Source organism: Micromys minutus (assembly GCF_963924665.1).
Source record: "Micromys minutus genome assembly, chromosome: 16".
NCBI lineage: Eukaryota > Metazoa > Chordata > Mammalia > Rodentia > Muridae > Micromys > Micromys minutus.
The window spans coordinates 18,386,472-18,411,109 of NC_137985.1; the positions used below are offsets into that span (position 1 = coordinate 18,386,472).

The 24,638-nt window shown below is 45.5% G+C and overlaps 1 protein-coding gene across 1 annotated transcript in view; it reads left to right on the forward strand.

Moving 5' to 3' along the window:
* BBS9 (Bardet-Biedl syndrome 9) overlaps positions 1–24,638 on the forward strand; it is a 359,813-nt gene that overhangs the window by 12,550 nt on the left and 322,625 nt on the right. The window contains exons 2-5 of the mRNA XM_080930425.1: positions 862–984; positions 7,740–7,890; positions 15,759–15,823; positions 18,605–18,718. Coding sequence (XP_080786551.1) covers positions 873–984; positions 7,740–7,890; positions 15,759–15,823; positions 18,605–18,718 — 442 coding nt within the window. The 5' untranslated portion in view covers positions 862–872. The remainder of the gene's footprint in view (positions 1–861; positions 985–7,739; positions 7,891–15,758; positions 15,824–18,604; positions 18,719–24,638) is intronic.

Consider the following 24,638-nt stretch of genomic DNA (forward strand, 5'->3'; position numbering starts at 1 on the left):
TTTGCCTCATTTGTCTAAAGCTGAGTGGTCATAGTTTTTTTGGTTTATATGTGGGTCCTCTGTGCTGTTCCAGTGTCTGCCTGTCTTCTTAGGCCAGCACAAGGCTGTTGTTATCACTGTATAATTTGAGGCTAGGTTTTCATGCCTCCAGTGTTCTTATCACTGAGGATTATTTGGCTTCTTGTGGTCTTATATGAATACTTGGGTTGTTTTTTTCTAGATCTGCACAGTATAACATTGGAACTTTTGATAAACAGTATACTAAGCATGTAGGTTAGTTTTGGTGGTATATCCATTTTGTAACATTAATTCTGTTAACTCACAGCATAGAGGATTTTCCCCATCATCTAGCGCCTTTGGTCACCTTTTCAGTTTTGATGTTTCAAATTGTTGCTTAGGTATATCCGCAGGAACTTAATATTTAAAGTAATTTGTCTTATCACTATTTTAAAATTATGTGTGTATGTCTGTATGTGGGTTTATTCACGCCAGTACAGTACCAGAAGAGGGCATCAGCTCTGCAGGACCTGGGGTTGCAGCCACTCACTGTGAGTGCTGGGTCCATACGCATGTCCTCTGGAAGATGAGTTTCTATTCTCAACTGCCAAGCTAGCTCTGTGGCCATGGGCACTTGACATTTCGGGGAGTTATTATGAATAGGTTATTTTTCCTATTTCTTCTGGTAAATCTGAAGGTTATATTGATTTTATATCTTGTAGCTTTACTGTAAGTGTTTTTACATCTAAGAATTCTCTACACAGAGTCTTTTAAAACTAGAACCATGTCATCTGTGAATGGGATAATTTGACTTCTTCTTTTCATAAAGTTAATTTTTATCATAAGCGAACGTTTTATTTTTAGGTTGAGAGGAAATGTCCTTATTTAAAGCCCGTGACTGGTGGTCTACCGTGCTGGGAGAAAAAGAGGAATTTGATCAGGGCTGTCTGTGCTTGGCTGATGTTGACAACAGTGGAAATGGACAAGGTAAGGAATCTGTGGGTGTGCGTTTGTCTTCCCAGTGTTGGGGGATGAACCCCGGGCCTCGCTTGTGCCAAGGAGGTTTCTCATCCGGGGCTGTAGTCTGCACCTCTCCACTAGAGCTGAGCATTAAAGATAGTAAATAAAAATGACTTGGTTTTAAAAACACGAACTTAAGAGAACATGACTAAAGTGTCCGGTGTATAGCCCAGGCTTGACTGTACCTCCCTCCCCCTTCGTCATCCTCTTTTTTTTTTTTGAGATAGACTTTCACCGTGTAGTCCAGGCTGGCCCAGTCTCACCCTGGTCCTCCTGGGTTTGGGATTACAAGTGTGTGCCACTGTACCTGGTGTTTCTCTTCTAAGTAACGTGTGGGCAGCGGGCTGGCAGGCTTGTTTACCTCTGTTTTATTGATACCATCCGGCTTTGTTCATGCTGTCCTATTACCTGGTGGAATTAATGGACAAACCACATGACACCACTCAGTTTGCTTCCAAACAGGGTCTTCTAGGGTAGAGCTAATACGATATTTAGTAATTTGACAAATTCCTTTTAGAAATGATTTACAGTGAAACAATGTGCTCTTCCAGTTGAATCAGAAGGCATCAACGTCATGATAAAGTCACACTGACTCTGCCACTGAGGGGGACAGTCACTACGCCAGTGCTTTCATTTTTTTTTAGGGAAACCAGTGACTGTCCTTGCCTTACATTGCGTAGTCATGTGTTTTAAGTCTTTCAAAAGGGTCTAGTTGTGTGTAATTACAGTATGAAATTAGTACTGTGCATGAATAACTTATATATCATGAGCTTTTATTTTGCAATTCAGATAACCATTGGCCTCCAAGAAAAGAACATTTAATTTGCTGATAAAAATGTTACTCCTTTCCTTTTATTTTATTTCTATTACTGGTAATGAAAATCTGTTAGCAAGGGGCAGGGCAGAAAGAGAAAGTTACATTTGCAAAGGAAGTGAGGGCTGGGAAGAGGAAGGGGAGGAAGAGGAAGAGGAGGAGGAAGAGAAAGAGGAGAAGGAGGAGAAAGAAGAAGAAAAGGAGGAAGAAGAAGAAGAGGAAGGAGAAGAGAAGAGGAAGAAGAAGAGGAGGAGGAAGAAAAGAAAGAAGAAGAGGAAGAAGAGGGGGAGGAGGGAGAGGAGGAAGAGGAGAAGAGGAGGAGGGGGAAGAAGAAGAGGAGGAAGAGGCAGAAGAGGAGGAAGAGAGAAGGAGGGGGAGGAAGAGGGGGAGGAAGAGGAGGAGGAAGAGGAAGAAGAGGAAAAGGAAGAGGAGGAAGAAGAGAGCAGTATCAAGTCTTAAAGTACAGAATGTCCTTTCACTTATTTTTGAGAAGAATCCAGGCCCTGTCTCCTACTGTAAAACTGGACAGGCATCTGTTCCGAGACCGCCCTGGGTGCTCAGTGATTATTTGGCACGACTCTTGTAACCCTATGGTTTTCCTCTCATTTGTTCATGTGAAGGTCACAAAGACCTCTACCCAGGTGACATGCTGAAGCTCTCTCCTCTCGAAAGTGTTCAAAGCTCAGCTTGGTTGAAAACTGTACTTCTGAAATATGTTGTTTTCATTTATTTCCATTAGGGTTCTGTCCTGGGGTGCTAGTTGTGAGCATTATCTTCTGTTTTCCTAATCGGTGCTATATAAAATCATTACATGTATGCCTGCCACATAGACAAAACCAATGATCATTTCCCAGAGCTGGGAAGCTGTCCTGTAGCATCCTGGGGTGATTATTACACATGAAGATTGTTCTAGACATGAGAGTCTATGGTGTGGTGCTGTTCTCTGGGGTGCATGGGGTGCATGCTCAGGTATCTGCATTGTGAGTGCTCAGAATGTGTGAAGTCACACAGGGGGCAGTGGAGTGAGAGGGAAGGAGGCGGCAGACTGAAACTTGGAGACTGCAAGTAGTAAACGGGCGGTTTGGGAAGTAGTCAGAGATAGATTTTGAGAGGCCTTCCAGGAGTCAGAGTAGACAGCTGAGCTGGTTCCCGGGAAGCAAGGTAGCCTTATCTGTTTATGAAGGGTCTCATGTAGCCCACACTTTTCTTCACCTCACTGTGTAGCCGAGCATGACCCTGAAGTTCTGATCCCCCTGCCACCAGCTCTCAAGTATTGGGGTTATACACTGTATGCTGTGCCAATTTCACATGACGCAGGGGATGGGAGCCATGTAAGTCCAGGCTAGGCCAGCACTTTACTAAGGAGGCAGAGTTTCTAATGACGAGAGGAATGAAAGGTTATCAGTCATTTAGAAGCAAGTGGCTCATTGGTATTCTTTGCAAAAAAAAAAAAAGATTTAAAAAATTTTAAAGTATTTCTCGTGTTTGTGTGTGAGCGCTGGCGGGTGTTGGATCCTCTGCAGCGAGGTTTTCAGGTGGTGAGCTGTGAGCCGCCTCACATGGAGGCTGAGAGCCAAGCTGGGCTCCTTCGTAGGAACAGTGCAGTGCTCTCTAGTACCAGCCGGAGAGATGTCTTCAGCTACGGGCAGTGCTCTTGCCGAGGTGGGCGAGCATTCACTACTAGGTGTGCAGGGAGTGAGGGGGTGACAGAGTGGGTGGAGGAGAGACTGTGGCTCTTTAAAGTAACCTTCTCTAAAAAGCAGAAGCAAGAAAGACTGAGGCTAATGCATAGCCCAGAGATTTCTCCCACTGTGACGGAGATAAGAAGGTAGGATAGGAAGTTCCCATACCTGTTTAGGTCTGACGAACCTTCATCCCTGTGTTCTATCCTATCTCACCAGTGCCTTTACCAGTCCTCTTTAAAGACAGCTACTTTATCAGTTCATCCTCTGAGCTACTGTCTCTCTGACCCTCTGGATTAGTATCATTCAAGTATTCAGGATTCTCGCAGAGCTTGGGCATTTACTTTTTCCAAGTGATTCTGTGTAAGTCCCTGCCTTACTGTTATATTGCTGTGAAGAGGCACCGTGACCATGGCAACTCTGACAAGAGAAAGCATTTAGTTGGGGCTTGTTTACAGTTTCAGTGGGTTAGACCATTATCCTCATGGCCGTAAACTTGGTGGCACACTGGCAGACACGGTACTGGAGGGGTAGCTGAGTGTTCAGATCCTCAGGCAGTGGGAAGAGAAAGGCCTGGGCCTGGTTTAAGATTTTGAAACCTCAAAGGCCATCTCCAATATCACACTTTTATAAAGGCCATCCCTCCTAATTCTTTCAAATAGTGCCACTCCCTTGTGACCAATCATCCAAATCTGTGAGCCTATGGGCGCCATTCACATTCAAACCATCACAATCTAGTAGAGAAGAATCCTAGGACAATTTATACTAGCGGAGGGAGAGATGATTCAGTGACTAAGAGCATGTAGTGCTATTGTAGGCTATTAGTCACACTGTCAACCCAGAGGTTGTGTTATTTACTAGAACAAAATCCTGTTTCTAGTTGTGTGTGGCTCATTCCTTAGCACAGTACACACCTTTGATCCCTCTGACTGGAATATATAGACTTGCTCTTAGTACACACCTCTAATCCCAAACAATGAAGGTTAAAGTTAGTTTGTAGAGGGAAGTGCCCATGTTTTTAAGTGATGTCTAATTGAGTGGCAGAAAAAGTAGCGAATCAGAGAAAGATTTGACAGAATAGGATACGCCCAATGCTCATGAGGTAAGAAAAGGGAAGCTACTTAAGAGAGAGTAGCAGCAGCAGCGGGGGTTGGGAGAGGTGGCAAGGGGAAGGGGGGAAGGGAGAGGGGGAAAGGGTACTTTTACTGGGAGAGTTTTACCAAAAAAAAAAAAAAAAAAAAAATCTTGACACAGGCGAAGACAGAATGTGGCAGAGAGTGAGAAGGAGCCAGAAGATTCAAATATATTGCCAAAGTTAGTATGAGGCCAAGTAGAGCAGTCTGGGGGAAGCCAGACTGAATCAGTGAGCTTGGAGTAGAGTTTGAGCCAAAACAGCCGAGTTGAACTAGCCAGCCAGGGGTCAGAAGGAACTAGGAAGGGGTGAACTTATTCAGTAGCAAGCCTGAAAGCATTCTAGGCCTAGATTTGATTGTACGGGGGCTAGAAGTTTCCAGGCCTAGGTTAGCAGACGGAGGCAGACGCTTTGGAGATGACAGTTACATCAGGAGAATAAAAGTCACATCTACACAATGCTTTCCCAGAGGACAGGATTCAATTCCCAGCGCCCATCTGGGAGCTCACAATTGTCTGTAACTTCAGTTCCAGGAAATTTGAAGCCATTTTCTGGCCTCTGTGGGTACCAGGCACACACATGGCACACAGACATGCAAGAAGACAAAACATCCATACTCTTAAAAAAGTTCCTGTTTGATATGTGAGGTGCAACAGCAGTGATAACAGACTGTCACTGGGCTCGGGACTCAGATTGTGACTCATGTGTAACAGTGGGTAAGAAGCTGTGACTACCCAGTAGCTGTGGTGGATGCTCTGCACTGACCTGAAGTGTTTATGTTTTAAGTGAGGCGAAAGGCCTTAAGTAATGTGATAAACACATTACAGTGCTTTCTCTAAACTATTACTCAGGGGGTGGGAGGAGACAGAAGTGGCCTAATGGCCTTTCAGCTAATGCTTCCCAGGTAATCTCACTTGAAGGAGTGAATGAATAAGTGAATGTATGCATTTATCATAGCGTGAAATATGTGAGTAAAACTTTTTTTTTAAAATAAATACTTTTAAACATTATTCCCACACCATATTTCTAGTCATACTTCTTTTTTTTTTTTTGTGAGTAAAAATTTTATCTGACATTTGGTTACTGTAATAGATGTTTGAAAAAATCATATGTTTGCAATTTGCTTGTTAACTGTGCACTTAGCCATTCTCATGAACTCGGGTTATTAAAAAATTATTATTTTATTTTACCTTCATGTATGTCTGCGTACCATGTGTGAACTTGGTGCCTTCAGTGGCCAGTATTCAGAGCCCCTGGAACTGTGTACCATATGTTGCAGTACTTTATAGTTACCAGAAGAGGGCACCAAATAACTGGGAACTGGAGTTGCAGGTGGTTTTGAGCCATCCTGTGAGTGCTGGGAATGGGACTATGCGAGAGTAGTCAGTGCGGTCAGCTTCTGGGCCATCTCTTTAGCACCCTTTTCTAGTTTTCCTGAAGTTTCTAGGATCCTTCTGTTTCTTCTAATTTCCAGTAATTCAAGACACTCTGGTTTATATATGTGTTCTTTCAGTTTCTGCCAGTCTGTCAGATGGACGCCTCCCAGCCTTGGCTCACAGTATAGCTCGGGATGGCCTCTCGTTCTTTGCCTTCCCTCAGCTTCTGTTGTAGCTTAAGCGGAAATGGCCCCACAGGCTCATATACTTGAATTCTTGGTTCCCAGTTGGTTGGAATTGTTTGAGAATGGTTAGGAAGTGACCCTGCTGGAGGAAGTATGTCTTTGTGTGTGGGCTTTGAGGTTTCAAAACCCGCGTCGTTTCTGTTCTCCATCCTGCTTTTAGGGGGGTATGTAAGAAAGTGCTTAGTTACCACTTAGCACTATGTCTGCCATGTACCCCGTCATGTACCCTGTATGTACCCAACCATGTACCCCATCATGTACCCCACCATGTACCCCGTCATGTACCCTGTCATGTACCCCATCATGTACTCCACCATATACCCCGTCATGTACCCCATCATGTACCCCGCCATGTACCCCATCATGTACCCCACCATGTACCCCGTCATGTACCCCATCATGTACCCCATCATGTACCCCACCATGTACCCCGTCATGTACCCCGTCATGTACCCCGTCATGTACCCCATCATGTACCCCACCATGTACCCCGTCATGTACCCCGTCATGTACCCCGTCATGTACTCCACCATATACCCCGTCATGTACCCCACCATGTACCCCGTCATGTACCCTGTCATGTACCCCGTCATGTACTCCACCATATACCCCGTCATGTACCCCGTCATGTACCGTGCCATGTACCCCGTCATGTACCCCGTCATGTACCCCGTCATGTACCCCGTCATGTACCCCGTCATGCCTGCCATGCACCCAGCCACGAGGGTCATGACTTTGCACCCATAAGTCCCAAATCAAACATTTTCTCTCATACGCTTCCGTGGTTCAGGCAGTAGAGAAGTCAGTACTTAAGGCAGATTCCTGAGCGCTAGGAGTCTCTGCCTGTGACATCTCACACTGTCCGATCCAGTCATAACTTGCCATTTGCATTTCCCTTCCCTTTCCCTAAAGGACGGTCATGTCCTCACCTTAACTTGGTTCTATCTGCAAAGACTGTTTCTAAACTGGACTACATACCTGGAGCAAGAATTTGAACTTGTCATTTTGGGAGACACAGTTTAAATTCCTACACATCCTTCTCTTGACCCTGTTGGATCCAAGATCACTCACTGTTGTGGGGTTTCTATGGAAACCGCCACATCCCATTTAGAGTGCCTTCAACAGTCACACTCAGAGTTAACATTCCAGGATGGAACCGGTTTGTAATCGATACCAGTCTTTTGAGACAGCTACTTGCTTTCACTGAGCTGAATTACGATGGGTACCGGTTGATGCTTAAGACAAACATGCACTAATGGACGAGTTTCCATGACGTTTAGTGGTGCAGAGCCGTTCTCAAGGGTCCGTGGGACTCTAGTAGGATGGCCTTAACCACGTCATCTGTTGAAAAGTGACTTTGTGTTCAAAGCCAGGTTAGACTCTAAGTATTCTGACTCCTTTGGTCTTCAGAAAGTTGATTCTTGATATTTGGTGATGTCTGTTTCTTACCGTGTTTTCAAAATCTGTTTACAGATAAAATCATTGTGGGCAGCTTCATGGGTTACCTGAGAATCTTTAATCCCCATTCTGTGAAAGCTGGAGGTGGGCCTCAGGCTGAAGATTTACTTCTGGAAGTGCATCTGCGGGACCCTGTGCTGCAAGTGGCAGTTGGGAAGTTTGTCTCGTGAGTAGAGCTCACTGACTGTGGGGGGTCCCTTGTGAGGATTAGATCTGTCCCTTACAGTGATGCTTTTATGGATCTAAAGGACATTTCATGAACTATGTATGTTATAGATATATGTCATGCAGGCAAGCTTTATGCTCTAAACACTTTATGTAGAAACGTGTACATTTAAGTTGTGCTAACTTAGGGGTTTATTTGTGCGTGTCTGTGTCAGTGCATGTACGTGTGTGTATGTGCAGGGTACACTCTCTGCCTCCTTTTCCTTACAGAGTGAACCTGAACCTGGGGCTTGTAATTTCTTGTCTAGGGTATCCAGAAAGCCCCGGTGCCTTGTTTCTGCCCTGACTGGGGCTGGGGTTCCAGGAGTGTGGGGTTACCGCATGTGCTGTAGGGGTGCTGGGTTCTGAGGAGTGGTCCAGATTATTACTCAGCAAGCTCACTTCAATGCTGAGAACACTGTTATAGAGATGGGACTTGAGATATAAGACATGTTACAGCACAGGACAAGGAGAGAAGCTTATAAACAGCCAAATAAAGAACCAAACATTTATCTATTAAAGAACACTTCACTGAAGTCAGGTAAATATTTGTTTAATAAGTATGCAAAGGTTCAAATAGAAAGGTCCTGTCCTAACAGAAATCTGTTTCAAAGTACTTTCTTCCTCCTCTTCCTCCTCTTCTTTTTACTTCCTGTTCTCTACCATCTTTCCTGATCTCTATCTCCCCACCCTGTCTTTCCCTTCCTCCCTCCCTTTCTTCAAGAACTTCCTTCTATCCAGAAGCCCATTTCTGTCTCCCTCCCCTCCCCTCTCCTCCCGTTCCCTTTTTCTTTCCTTTTTCTCTTCTTTTTTCTTTTCTTTTCCTACTTCCTTCCCTCCCTGCCTTCCTCCCTCCCCTCTTCCCCCCTCCCTTTATACCTTCCTCCCTCCACCTTTCTTAGTCAGTCAGTCTGTCCTTCTTTCTGTCTTAGGGTTTTACTGCCATGAACAGACACCATGACCAAGGCAACTCTTTTAAGAACAACATTTTATTGGGGCTGGCTCACAGGTTCAGAGTTTCAGTCCATTATCATCAAGGTGGAAGCATGGCAGCATCCAGGCAGGCATGGTGCTGGAGGAGCTGAGAATTCTACATCTTGTTTGAAGGCAAACAGGAGACTAGAAGCTAGGAGGAGGGTCTCAAAGCCCACGCCCACAGTGACACACTTCCTCCAATACCTACTGCAACAAGGCCACACCTCCTAATAATGCCACTCCCTGGGCCAAGCATATTCAAACCTCCTTCCCTCCCTCCTTCTTTCCCTCCCTCTTGTTTCTTTCTTTCTGTCTGTCTGTCTGTCTTGGTAGGATTTTGCTATGCACCCTACCTGCTATTTGCTATGTAGTTAGTTCAGTTTGATCTCAGATTTGTTTTCCTCCCACCTTAGCTTCCTGCTATGCATGAGTTTCCTTAAAATCAAAAGTGTGTTTTTCCTTTCTCGTTTCTTCCTATCCTTCTTCCCCTTTCTTTCTTTGTTAACTTAACTTTATTTTTTGATATAGTTTAAGCTGGAGTTGGCTTAAAACTTGCAATCCTCCTGCCTCAGCCTCTGAGGTACTGGCATTACAGGTGTGTGTTACCGTGCCCACTGTTGTGGTTTGAGTGAGCGATGTCCTCTGTAGGCGCATGTGTCTGAGGTCCAGGTGTTGGTTGTCTGGGGAACTTATGGAATTTTTAGATGTAGAGCCATGCTGGAGGAAGCTCACTGCTGGTGGGCTCTGAGAGCTTATAGCTCGCAAACGTCTACATGTTCTCTCTGGTTCTGTGTGTGACTGGGATGTGGTCTCTCAGCTTCCTGCCTTCTCTGCCATGCTTCCCTGCTGTTATGAATCGATAGCCCCGGACACGTGCCGCTTCCTTGAGTAGCTTCTGGTTGTGGTGTTTCATCACAGCAACAGAAACGTAGCCAGCGCATCCAGAAAGCCTGTCTCTAAAAATACTGTGATCTCAGTGTGGAAATGCAGCCTGTAATCCCAGTTTGGGCCACATGGAGATAACCTGTCTCAACACCTCTAAACAAAGGAAAACATAAGAATTAAAAACTCCAAAATTCAAAAGAGTATTATGACTAGAAATGGAGCCAACAGGAAGGAGATGGGAGCAGAGGAGGGAGGGTTGACAGTATCTTATACATACACATCCTGGGAGCAACACAATGAAATCCACCATTGCATGCAATTACTAAATGCTCATTTCAAAAAGTCAGCCATCCGACTTGAGGCCTGGGTCCTAACATAAAAGTCCTCTTCTTGTGGTCTCACTTGCATGGGACCAGAAAGTGCTATGTGAGCTGCCAAGCAAGGGGTGTAGTCAATAGAACCTACCTGTTGTGACACTATGTGTCTTTGAACGACATCACTGACTAGCGCGGCAACATGCCCTTGAAGGTGCAGTCACAGCGTGCATATCTTGGTGGTAACCAGTAGCTGTCTAATTGCACTTAGTGCCCACTAAACAGGAGGAAGATCATGCCTGGTGCTAGAAACCTAGCCAACTACCTAGGCTATTAACCACCCCACCCCCAGATTTCTGGGTAGGAACCAGATCATCCATTTATTTATCCATCCATCCATCCATCCATCCATCCATCCATCCATCTTTGAAGAGACAACCCTAGGTGTTTAGCATTCCAGGCTCTCCTAGTGCTTATCAGCACAAGGACCTCCATGCCCAATCCTGAATAATGACAGTACCAACACACACACTCATGTGGAGGGGAGAAAGCCCCTCCTCTCCTCAAAGAACTTAAGGGATAGTGGCAGCCCAGAGGAGGAGAATCAGGCACCTCCAGGATGAGTGTCCTAAGTGGTTAAACAGTTTGCACATCTCCCTCCCCACACCTCAGGCCACAGTATCAAAGAAAAAGAGGCAGGTTATTTGAAAAGGCAGTAGGGGGAACATAGGAGGGATTAGAATGGGGAAAAGAGAGGGCAAAATAATGTAATTATGTTTTAATTTAAATCCATGGGCTGGAGAGATGGGTCAGTGGTTAAGACACTTGCTGCTAGTCCAGAGGATCCAGGTTTGACTCCTAACAGCCACACCACAGCTCACAGAAGTCTGTAATCCAGTTTCAGGGGATCCAGCTCTCTCCTGTGTGTGTGGTCTATTGATTTATATGCAGGCAAAGCACCCACCACATAAAAAGCCAGTCTAGGTGTGCCTGTGACCCCACCGCCTGGGAGACAGAGTTCAAGGTCAACCCGGAATAAATATAAAGTTAAAACGTATTGTGGATTCCGTTATCTACAGGTACAGTGGACATGTCTGTTCTTTGTGAACCCCCTTTGCTCTCCTAAATCTGATTAGTCTGGATTCAGTCCCCTTGTTGATTGCTGTTGGCTCCAGGTGGCATTTACTCATGTTTGAAAACCAAGCAACCGTCCTAAGGATTGTCTCAGCCAGGTTTTCTGTTGCTGTGATGAAACACCACGACCAAAAGTAAACTGGGGAGGAACGGGATTTTAGGCTTACATCACTGTTTATCACTGAAGCAAATCAGGACAGGAACTCCAACAGGGCAGGAGCCTGGAGGCAGGAGCTGATGCAGGAGCCATGGAGGGATGCTGCTTACGGGTTTGCTCCTCATGATTTGCTCATTTTTTTTTTTTTTTGCTCATTTTTTTTTTTTTTAATTGAACCCAGGACTACCAGCTCAGGGATGGCACTATCCACAGTGGGCTAGACTTTGCCCCATCAATCACTGATTAAGAAAATGCCCTACACCTTGCCTGCGGGCCTCTTATGAGGCATATTCTCAATTGAGGTCCTTCCTCTCTAATGAGTCTAGCTTGTGTCAAGTTGACATAAAACCAGCCAATGCACATATGAACTCTCTTCTAGTTCTATGCTTCATTTGTTGGAGACATGTATCATGAAGGCATTAGGACAGTTCCTGGAGTAAGACTTTCGCTATAAATCAGAAGTTCAAGGTCACCCTCAGGAACATAGGGTGTCTGAAGCCAGCCTGCACTATATGATACCTGTTTCAGCTAAGCCCCCTGCCCATTGGCCCCTGCCAAAACCAAATAAATAAGCAAAACCCAACAACAACAACATCAACAGAAATGAGTCTTTTATGGATGGTGACAGGCTGAATCAGGGAGATACTGTCATTTAGGTGGCTGGTAAATTTTGATTCCATCTAAATGCTGGTGGTGGTCAGGTGGTCACTGTGCCCAGTGTGGACAGGTGGTCGCTGTGTTCAGTGTGGACAGGTGGTCACTGTACTCAGTGTGGACAGGTGGTCACTGTGCACAGTGTGGACAGGTGGTCACTGTGCTCAGTGTGGACAGGTGGTCACTGTGCACAGTGTGGACGGGTGGTCACTGTGCACAGTGTGGACAGGTGGTCACTGTACTCAGTGTGGACAGGTGGTCACTGTGCTCAGTGTGGACAGGTAGTCACTGTGCTCAGTGTGGACAGGTGGTCACTGTGTTCAGTGTGGACAGGTGGTCACTGTGCTCAGTGTGGACAGGTAGTCACTGTACTCAGTGTGGATAGGTGGTCACTGTACACAGTGTGGACATGTGGTCACTGTGCTCAGTGTGGACAGGTGGTCACTGTGTTCAGTGTGGACAGGTGGTCACTGTACTCAGTGTGGACAGGTGGTCACTGTACTCAGTGTGGAAAGACAGGTGGTCACTGTACTCAGTGTGGACAGGTGGTCATTGTGCACAGTGTGGACAGGTGGTCACTGTGCTTAGTGTGGACAGGTGGTCACTGTGTTCAGTGTGGACAGGTGGTCACTGTGTTCAGTGTGGACAGGTGGTCACTGTACTCAGTGTGGACAGGTAGTCACTGTGCTCAGTGTGGACAGGTGGTCACTGTACTCAGTGTGGGCAGGTGGTCACTGTGCACAGTGTGGACAGGTGGTCACTGTGCCCAGTGTGGACAGGTGGTCACTGTGCTCAGTGTGGACAGGTGGTCACTGTGTTCAGTGTGAACAAACAGGTGGTCACTGTGCTCAGTGTGAACAGACAGGTGGTCACTGTGCTCAGTGTGGACAGGTGGTCACTGTGCCCAGTGTGAACAGACAGGTGGTCACTGTGCTCAGTGTGGACAGGTGGTCACTGTGAACCTGGACAGGACTGGTGTGCAGAGTAGGATGCTCAAAGGGTTCTTACATCACAGGTGCATTTTCACCTTTCCATTTTATTTGTATTTACTATACCAATGAAATTGAGATAGAGTCTCATTGCGTACACCCCTCTGGCTTCAACTGGTGATGGTGTTCTTGTCTTAGCTTCTCAGTGGCTGGATTTATAGATGAGTGACACCAGAGGTGGGTGCCATTAACTCTGTAGATTAAGATAATTCTCAGTATGACATTTACTGTGTGATATTTGAGAATTTCATTGATGTATACTCTGTATTAGGTTCACATCTACCCTCACCCAGCCCTCCAGCTCCGTCTGGAAACCCCCAGCTTCAAGTCTTCCTTCTGTTTTTCTCTTGATGACCCAGCTAATACTGATTAGAGCTGCTGGTGCATGCGTGGGGATAGGGCCATCTGCTCTAGCATGGGGACATGTTAGTGGCCACCTCATAGGAAAAGGACTTTCCTTCTCCAAGCAACCACTCCACAAGAAGCTTCTCTGACGGAGGGTGAGCACAGGTCTGTGGGCGTGAGTGTGAGCATTTAGAAGGCAGCTTGGCACCTTGACAGGCTAACACAAGGCTCTTCCGGATCCTGTGGCCTCTGTCCACAGGCTTCTGACCAGGTTTATTGTGCCTGGCCTGAGTTCCTTCCTGTGGATCCGACTCCAAATCCAATCAGAGGTATTTGCCACCCCACCCCCACACAATTAAACTTTGTACCATTATTTCACCAGAGGGCAATAACTTTTTTAAAAATTTTCTTCTGTTTTTGAGACGCGATCTCACTGTGTGGCCCTGGCTGGCCTGGATTTCAGTCTAGATCAGGCTGGCCTTGACCTCAGACTCACCAGCCTCTGCCTCCTTACCTGCTGACCTCCAGTCTGTGTCTCACTGTGCCCAGCTAACTTTACAGTTGTAATTTCTGCCCTCTCCACTCTCCTCTGCTGAGTCCAGCTTGGCCATGTAAGGGACAGTATGACATGGTTTCTTTCTCTTGGGACAGAGCCGGCATGGTGTGGTAGACCTACTTTTGCTCTCAGTAAGGCGATGACTTGGAGGGAAGGAAGGTGGGTGATGACCGACTGCTCTCCGCTTTTGTCAGGCTTTTATGAGATTCATTTATTTTAATTTATGTATATGCATGTGTGTCTGAGTGTATGTGCGTGTAACATGTGTGCAGAGTACAGAACGGGTGTCAGAACTGGAGTTACACACTCAGACTCTTGCAGCCTCTGTCTTACCCATAGCATGCAATGATCTGCGTTTTAGATTCAGACATGTTAGAGTTTGAAACCATGTAGCCAAGGCTCAGAGCTGTTGTGCCTCATGCTGGGCGGTGCTGTCTTTTCATGCTTCCTTGTCCTCTCTTGGAAGATGGAGAAAGTATTGTGCTGAGCTCCCAGGCCCACAGAGTTCTGAAAGCACGATTGGGTCTGTGGTAGCTGAGAAGCACAGGTCACATTTTTGTGGCAGGAAAACAAAGGATGAGGACTCACAGAGCCTGGCCAGTATGCGTGTGTGACCTCGTGCCTGGCCAGTGTGAGTGTGACCTCGTGCCGTTCCCTGTAAGGGAGGGTACCAGGGCTCTGGTGAATGGTCACATGTGGAGAAGGTGCATCAGCAGAACCGTCTTCAGACTTTATTCACGCTCCTTGTTCTTTCCACCGAGTCTGCAGCAGAGATGCCCACACACATGTGCGTGGCCTTCCGTGTTTTCAGTTTGAAGGAGCTGCTGATATTTAAGAACCAGGATGTTTTACATAAAATCTCTGCTTTCTGGCTTTTCTTGAAAACTTGTGCAAGTCTGGTCAGAAGTCCAGAACCAGACAGCAGCCACCTCCCAAGTCTGGCTTCGTTCTTAGTCCATCAGAGCCTTCCTCAGCCTTTCCTCATTAGCGCCCACTGTGATCCCTGAAGACTTTCTGTTCTGTGCCCTGCATCTGCCTCTGGCCGGCGGGCAGTGTAGACAGTGGTATTTTATTTCTACTTGAGACGCAGTGAGAACTGAAAGTTTTCAACACTTCTAAAGGGAGCTGGGGTCTGGGAGTCGTCTGAGCCTTTGCTAATACCGACAGCACGATGCTCACTCATTCTACCAGGCACTTTCTCTGGCTTGTATTCAGTTTCACTGAAACATCTTATCTTCCCGAGGGAGAAGTAGGCTCAGGGAGACCGGAAGGTTTGTTGGAAGTCACAAGTGAGTTGGTCAGAAGGCAGATGCAGGGCTTGGAGCTCACAGAGGCTCAGGCCTGATTCTTCAGGGCTCTGAGTTTGGTTTCCTCTTCCGTCTGTCAGCCCTCTCCTCTTTCACACCCCTGTCCTTCTTACTTGTTTTCTTATTTTTGGAGACAGGTCTTGCTGTGTATCACCAGCTGGAACTCACTGTGTAGACCGGCCTGGCCTGCAACTCACAGAGATCTGCCTGCCTCTGCCATCAGTGCCGTCATGAAAGTTGTGCCCACTGTGCCCGGCCGTCCCCCTCTTTCTCTTATTTATCTCCCTCTGACTTCCTGGCTGGCTCTAGGGAGACACTGGCTCCCCTAACTCAGCCCTGAATCGGAGGTAGGTGCCCACTGGTGTGATTATTTTGCAGCTTAGACTTATGTCCACAGATCGTTCTATTAACTCTCAGTAGCTGTAGTTATGAGACCTTCTTGGAAATAGGGTGTAGCTTTCAGGTTCTATCTGAAACTAACACTTAACAGCTTTTGAAACTGTCCCATCCACAGAGGCACCGAGCTGCTTCATTTGGCTGTGCTGCACTCCCGGAAGCTCTGCGTCTACTCCGTCTCAGGTGAGAGGGCGCTCTTCTCCTGTGGGACTTGTCACAGGCTGGGTGCTGGGTAGGAGAGTAGATGGTATTCGGGAGAATACGAAGTGTCCACGTGAGATTTTCTAGCCTCTGTTAGCCTTCCCAGCAGGAATTATTCTTCTCTGTACATTTCTTGGTCTGTTATTCTTATGTATTCTTGGTTTTATCAGAGGGTTTCCGATAATCTCCCTGTTGTCAGGAACTGCGTCCAGAAGGCTTCGATTCCTCAGGACCCCTGAAGCTTAGGAGATGCTCAGCAGTGACAGCCCCGTGATTAGCCATTGACTCAGTCAGGGTTGAAATGTCTGTTCTTTGGTCAGCTCAGGTGTTTCTGTTTTACTCCCATTTCCTGGCTTCCTGTTGTCCTTAGTCAGACCTCAAGACACTTGATTTTGAGGCGAAATTGGATTTTGTTTCCTAATGTGGTCCTGTGGGGACGAGTTTAGTGTGTAGTCTGTAGTGTCTTGATTTTCAGCATTTTGTCCCTTATTAAAGTTCAGGACATTTCAGGGGCAAATGTCTGTTAACTTTTATAGGCAGTCTTGGTACCAAGGGATGTGGTAGTTGGTGGAAAACAATTAGAAATCGATGGGTGGCATTGAAGCAGGTGACAGTCACTCATCTTTATTGATTGATAGATTGGTTTTTGAGAAAGGGTCTTATGAGCAGTGCAGGCTGGCTCAGAACTCACTGTGTAGGCCAGGTGGCCCTCGATGGCCAGTCCTCCTGTGTGTCTCTGTGTCTGGGTGCTATGGTGACAGCTGTGGGCCACCTTGTGCTGTGGCAGGGCTTTTGTCATTGCCCCTTTCTGTCACCACTGTTACCTGTCTTTATCAGAGGTCTGATGGTGTGAATGCCACTGATGTCATGGTGAAATGTGTTCCTATGTGGCCATGGTGATGCCTGCCTACAATTCGAGCACTCTGATGCTAAGCAGGAGCCCTGGGAGTTAGAGGTCAGCAGAAGTTACACAGAGAAACCTCTCTAGAGAAAGTTTCTATTTCTCACGAAAGGGAGTGTATTTAGCATTCAATAATAACATTAACAACAACAACAACAACAATAATAATAATAATAAAAGGTATGATATCGGTTACTCTATTTTGTGTATTTGGTTCTGCTTTTTTTTTTTTTCTCTTTGGAGTTGGGATCTTAAAAAATTGCTCTTGAGGCTACAGACATGGCTTAAGGGCATGAATATCGCTTCTCTTCCGGAGGACCCAGGTTTGATTCCCAGCACCCACATCATGGCTCATAATCATCCCCGTTCCAGTCTCAGGGGATCTGATGCCTTTGAGCATCCATGAAGTACAAAGACATACATGTAGCCAGTAAACACAAAACAAAGCTTAAAAAATAGAAAAACTTAAAAAGTTTATTCTTTGGCAACTTCATGTACAATGACTATGTCTGTCAATCACATCCACATCCCTGAACAGAACTGAGTCTCCCCTTCCCAGTGCCCATCAACTGCCGATAGCTCCTCAGCCACGAGTGGGGCCTCATTGGCCGTCTCTCTGTGCTCATTTTATGTAGGTCTTGTGCTGACAACCACAGCTGCTGAGTTTGTGTGTGCAATGGCCCAGTCTGGAAGACAATATTTCACAGCATCCTTCACACTGCTTTTGGCTCTTACAGCGTTTCTGCTGCCTTGTTGGTGATGTTTCCTGAGCCTTGGGTTGTAGGGAGGGATAGGATAAATGTCTTATTTATGGCTGAGTGTCTCTCTCTGCATTGTGGCTAGTTGTGGGCGAGGATCTTACATCCTATGCTCAAGCTGACTTTAGCTCACCCTGTGTTCCAGTCGGGCCAGAAAATGGGTGAGCCTCCAGTGTTTCCATCTTAGTGCTGGGGTTACATATGTCTAACCATGGGGAGATTTAGATGTTTTTTTAACAATCAGCTTGGCTATTTCTTTTGCTGGAGACTACTTTAACATCACCTTCACTGTCTGCGCTCTGAGAGAGAGACTTCTTTATGGGAAAGTTACTTTCTAAGTCTGTCCTCTGAGACCTGTTTTACTGCTTCCTGCCTCAGCACAGCTCTGCCTGCAGCCTTGAAATCATAGCAGCACAAAGTAGATATGGGCAGAGTCTTAGGAAAGAACTAGAACATGGTTGTAGGATATGCGGCCTGTATCGTAGAACGGGAGAGAGAACCCTTTGCTCTGAAAGACATTTCTCTTACAAGGTTTCAAATAGAGCACATTTCTCTGCCCACTGTTGAAGGAAGTTGGGAAGACTTCTCCACCGGCTTAGGACTGGCAATGCAGGGCTGGCCAACATAAGGTCTGGCAGTAGCTCAGTGGTGGGGTCAATCCCCAGCTATAGGACACAGTATTTGAAGGGTTGGGCATTTTGATAATGTGGACAGAAAATGAGTTGTTTTAAAGTTGTCATTTGTTTGCTGTCCTCTTACATTGTTTATAATGGAAAAATGTAATAGTGTTTATTCTATAACTGAAACAAAATAGCTTTGTTGTTATTAAACAATTCTGCCTCGCTCAGGAGTGTCTAATGGAAATACATGATAAAATCTCCCTACAGTTTATTTCTCTAATGTTGTAATCTGAGATTCAAATATTGTTTCTTAACTGTGCTGGCCTTTTTCTGTGACCAGTGTATTAATGTTCTAATCTTGCATTGCTTTGTCAGTTTCAATTTATTAAAATTAATAACTAAAGCTGATATAGAGGATGAGAAGAAATTGATATATATCAGCATAAACAGATTTAAAGAGTCCACTTATGTTTTTTCTCCATAGGGACATTGGGTAATGTGGAACATGGGAACCAGTATCAGATAAAATTAATGTATGAGCACCATCTTCAGAGGACAGCCTGCAATATGACTTATGGACCCTTTGGTGGTATAAAAGGTAATTTGCTTTGAGTCATACACATGATATTTCAAGTGGCAGATTTACACCCTTTGGTTAAATTACAGTGGAATGTTATGTGGTTTGAAACTTAAAGAATTAAATAAGTATTTTAGTAAAAATTTTAGTTTTAGATACTTTATTAAAAAGTGTACTTTAAAAAAATGGAAATGTTTGTAGTCACGTGACTTGTATTATTATCCGGCCTTCAGCGCTCTTTCTAAATATTTGCGGTTGTTTGAGTGAGAATGCTCCCATAGCCTCACATGTTTGAATGCTTGGTCCACAGTTGGTGAGCTGTTTGGGGAAGACTAGGAGCTGTGGCTTGTTGGAGGCGCTGTGGCACTTGGGTGGCTTTGAGGTTTCAAAGTCCTATGCCATTCCAGTTAGCTGTCGCTCTGCCTCTTGCTTGTGGATTGGATGGGTAAGCGCTTGGCTCCTGTGCCACGCCTGCCTGTCTGCTGCCAGGCTCCCTGCCGTGACGGCCACCACGGCCTCAGCCCTGAAACCGTCCCGAGTTAAATGCTCTATCTTGTCAGTGGCCTGGGTCTTGGTGTTTTGTTTTCTACAGAGTTTGTCTTAATAAACTGATCAAAGTGAGTTCTTTTGTGATAGAGCTGGGTGCCTGCCACTTTCCGTGGCCTGCAATGCTTGCTTGTTTGTTTTCTGAGACAGGGTTCTCTGTGTATCCTTGGTTGTCCCAGAACTTGTCCTGAAGACCAGGCTAGGCTGGCTTTGCACTCAGAGAACGGTCTGCCTCTGCCTCCCAACTGCTGGAATTAAAGGTGAGCGTCACCACCGCCAAGCCGGCCTGAAGTTTTGATCTTAGTGACAGACCCAGCTGTACCTGCTGAAGGAAGGTGGACCATAAACCTGCCTACCCTGCCTCTCGTGTTGAGTGCCTATGGATTCTTTCTAGACACGAGAGCCTGGGGATGGAAACAGACAGGCCCTTGACTGTGGATGTGATATTGCTCCTCAAGTCCTGAGGCCTGAGAGGAGAGGGACCTCTCCCAGAATCCACCAGGGCATCGCTTTTATCAAGCAGATGCTCTTGGTATCTTTGGGCGTAGGGATAAATTCCAGGAAATCTGTCCTTACTACATGTAACACTGGTAGTTCCCTGAATAAGGGGGAAATGGTTGTATCTATCCGACACATATCATGTTCTCTGTATTCGTGGCTGCTTTTTAATGTCTGTCTGTCTGTATGCATGTATATGTAGGTATGTATGAATATATGTGTGTATGTATGCATGTTATTTTGAGATCTGGTCTACACTGTAGCTCAGGCTGACCTGGATTTCACTCTTTGGGTGGGGCTTGCCTTGAACTCATATTGAGCCTCTTCTGCACAAACTTCCGGGTGCTGGGATCACAGGTGCGTTCCATCACGTGTCTTCCTTTGTGTGCCTTGCATATTCTAGATTATAATTATAGACCTATAATATCTAACAGCATGCGAATGCCACAGGAATATTGTGATATTGTGCAGATAATTACCAGAGAAATAGTATGTTCAGGGCAGAAGCAGCTCTTTCCTGAGTGTCTTGGTTGAGTCCAGAGAAGAAGGCTGGCACTTCTGGCTTAGACTGGTTTCTCCTCTTTTGTATGTCTTTTCCCCCCAGCAATAAAAAGGCTTCCTGCAGCATGTCCATCTAGACATAGCTCATGGTTTTTCACTGCAGTTAACATGGTTGAAGAGGAGCTGGGGGTGCTGGCTTGTGCTGGCTACTCATTGTTTTGTGGTTGTGTCTGCATGTATGTGCATGTATCATCTGCTGAACTGTGATTAGGAGTTTTGTGATACTTAGCTTTTGGGAGGGATCATCTTAAAAATATTCATTTGTGTGTGCCTCTCTCTCTCTCTCTCTCTCTCTCTCTCTCTCTCTCTCTCTCTCTGTGTGTGTGTGTGTGTGTGTGTTTATGTGCACCACCTGTGTCTAGGTGCTTGAGGATGTCAGAGGATGTGAGATTGCCTAGAACTGGATGGTTGTGGGCTGTCATATGGGGCTGATAACTGAACCTGAGTCCTCGTTAAGGGCAAGAAGTGGAGCTGGAGCCATGCACGGCTCAGAGGTTAGGAGGACCCAGCCTGGTGGCGTATAACCATTTATAACTACACTTCCAGGGAATCTGAAATCTTTTTCTGGTCCCCACCAACACCAGGCATAAAAGGGTATACATACATTCAGGCAAAACACACCTAAAACAAATCTCTAAACAACCCCCAGACCAAAGCAACCAATGTTCTTTACCACTGAGCTATCTCCCCAGCCCCCAATTTAGAATATTTTTGTAGTGATTTGCAAGTACATTTTTGTGTAATGAAACAAACACGTGGTTAGGCTATAGACACAGTCGCCTGAGTGCCTGTGGGTTATTCAAGTGCACAGTTGAATGGAGAGAGGAGAGAGAGCCAGGATTCATTTGAGAGGTAATGTCGACCACGAAGCGCCTCCTCACACCCCTTGCCTTTGATGATCACTCTTCTTTTAAAATGTCTGACATCTTTGGGGGACCTAATCTCCAAATTGCCTATTTAACTATTTTTAATTTTTTTTTTTTTTTTGTTCTCACCAAATCACGAAGCAAATTGCTAAATTCTATGGGTCTAGTTAGGTGTGGTGTCTCATGCATCTACTCTTGGTGTTTAGGAAGCGGAGGCAGGAGGGTTGCCATGAATTCTAAAGTAGCCTAGTATAGATAGTGAGTTCCTCCTTAGCTTTGGATAAGATTATGGCCCTGCTCAAAGAAACACACACACACACACACACACACACACACACACACACACACACACACACACAGAGGAAACAATGAAACAAAATTACTGTATATCTGGAGTGCAAACATTGTGTTGTGGGGACAGCACTTTGGCTCTTTCAAGTGATTGTTTTCTTAGCATTGTTGTGGTTCAGGTTATGTACGTAACACTATAGATTGCTTTGGACTTTTTATTTTTCATCAAACTAAGTTAACCTAACTAGTATGACCACATTGTTTGCTTCTGTGCAACACTTTTGATGTGTTTCCTAACAGACTATCAGAGTAATGTGATGGGTTCAGGACTTACTCTGTTAAAACCCAGGCTCTTAAAAAAAAAAAAAGAAAAGAAAAGAAAAAAGAAAACCTCAGGCTCTTGAGCTGGGCTGGGCCTGTGGATCACTGATTGTTAAACTCAGCATCTATGAGTTCTCTCCTCAGCAGCAAAGCAAACCAATGAGCAAACAAAGCCCCTCCCCCACTCCTGATACACTGATGGATGGTGCTCAAGTAGGTCATCCTGACCCCTACTCTTTTTCCACATCTTCATTTTTATTTCCACAGTGATAACATGGAATATATTTAGCTACCATTACAGAGAGAGAGAGAGAGAGAGAGAGAGAGAGAGAGAGAGAGAGAGAGAGAGAAATCTCTCATTGATTTACAAGTTAAGTCCTATAACAATGAATTCCAACTATTCAAAAGTTTGAATCAGTGCTGAAGTAGATGTGAGACTCCCTTCTAGCTGCAGAGCCAAGTCACAGTTTGCAAAAACTTGTACTTAGGAAGGGATGTGACTTCTAACCCCAAGGCAAGATGGGCAACAACAGCCTATGAAGTACACAGATTTCCTGACCCAACATCTGAATGGATATTTGTGATACTAGGTTAGTTTTGATCTCTCCCTAAAAGGCAGAAAGCACATCTCACACTCCTATGTAAATTCCTATTTGGAGATTAGAACGGAAGGGAGAGGAGGAAGCTCGAAGAAAACCCGGCTTCTTTTGGCACGGTATGGCCGAGTTCTCAGACAGGGAGCAGACGGCCTCTGGTTGTCACGATGACCCCTACTCTTGCAGGTCATATGATTGTCTTATGAGTGGTGGGCTCCCTGTGATGAGTTGAGGAATATTCTTCTCTTTGAGTAAAGGTCCGTCAAGGAGACTCTTGACAAGTAGCTCATGCTGAATGCCTCCTGTTGGGACTGTCTGCTCATACCCTGTTGTTCAATGAAGCCTCCCTGTGACAACCCACGTTTTCATCCTGTGTGGGCTGAAAATCCACAAGTGAAATTGTTCCTTCTGGCCTTCATTTGTCACAAGGGCTCTGACATCATGTAAAACTATTATATGTCTGCTCTTCTGGGATGCTGTCTTTGGTTGAAGGACCTCAGCTTTGAGCACAGGATGAAAACAAGGCAGTAGCTGAAAACAAGGCCGACCTGTTCTCTTAGCTCTAGAGTTGTGTTCCACATTAAAAATGCCCAAGAAAGCTTGAGGCCATTCTGACATCCTTTAAATTTCTGTCGGTAAGGACAGGACATTTTACGGCTTGAAACAGAAGGAGGTGAAGTCAGTAAGATCAGGAGTTCCAGGTCAGCTTGGTGAGTTAAAGGCTAGCTGCCTGAAACGGACAAGACCCTGTCAAGAAATAAACAAGACTGCCTCAGGGAATGTGGATGCTGTGCTCACCGCCCTGCACTCAGTCCCCAGAGTGTAGGAGTGATGGGGTCTGCAGGTTGTGGAATGTTTTCCCCCCTTGGTAGACAAAACTAGCAGCTTAGCACTTGGGAAGAAGGCAAGGCTCCTAAGTTTGGAAGGAACTCGTTTCCCGTGCTTACCTATCTCTAGTGCAGTGAACCTGCACAGCGTGGCCTTGTGTAGGGAGAGTGCTGCTCTCTTGTTTGTTGGTGTGTTTTGCATTTTTGGAGACAAGGTCTTGAAGACCAGTCTGGAGCTGGCTGGGACAGGCTAAAACTGGTTGGAACTGGCTGTGTAGCTGGCACTGGCTCAGGATTCTCTTGGTGAATGCTGGAACCACTCAAGAGTGAGTCCTTCTTTTAATTTGAAAGTTACTTAGAATTAACAATGTGAAGAAAATTTAGTGTTTGAGAAAAGGAATCAGGTCAAAAATAAAACCTGCTGCTGTTTTAGATAAGGTGAGGAGATACTAGGGCTATGCACCGGAAGAGCTACCACTAGAGGGCAGACTTCTTCTACTGTCTGTTGTTGGGACTGCCTGCGACTAAAGAGGGCTGGCTTGAAGGGGTGGCCCTGGTAATCCAGGCACTGTGTAGGAGGCAGGGGGATGAGGCACAGACATGAAGTGTGCTTCAGAAAAACAAAACAAAACAAAACAAAACAACACAAATCTTGAATGAGGAAATTGTATAACAATTTTTTTTCCTTTGAGTAAAATCAAATATAAACTTCAAGTTGAAAGAAGTGCTTTTTAAAAGGAAAATTTTTAGTTAATATCTGATAGGATGTAATGTGAGAATTCGTTCCATCTGTGCACCTGAAATTTTAATTTGCACTTGAATCACAAGACCATGGCAACATTGCAGGTTCTGAGTCTGAGTATTCCGGAGTTTGACCTGGAGCTGGGGTGCTGACGGGTTTTTGGCGATGCCGGGTTGCAGTACCTGGGTCCCTCCCTCTGCCACTTTTGCTCTGTAGTTGAAAATTTACTTAAGCTTTCTTTAATGAGAGAGGAGGGGGTTGAACTCAGGCTTCAGCGTCAAGAATCATGTGTAGGCCTGACGTCAGCGTTAGGTGCTGAAGACTGAACTCAGGCCATCAGGCAAGATAGCAAGTAAGTCCCTTTGCCCACGGCCTCCCCAGGTGAGGAATTTTTATTTCTCATAGATTAGTGGAAACACTGTCTGGTTTCTAGGATATATGTTTATGTCCAGTTTCATTTCTTGCTTGGTATTTTGGTTTATAAGGAAGTCCAGGAAATGAAATGTTAGTGACTCACATACAGACACACACTCACACATATACACTCAAACACACATACTCCCACACTCCCACATATACACTCATACACAGACACACTCATACACACATACTCACACACAGACATACATACATATTCATATGCACACACACTCACATGCACAGTCCCCTCATACTCACACACTTACAAATATA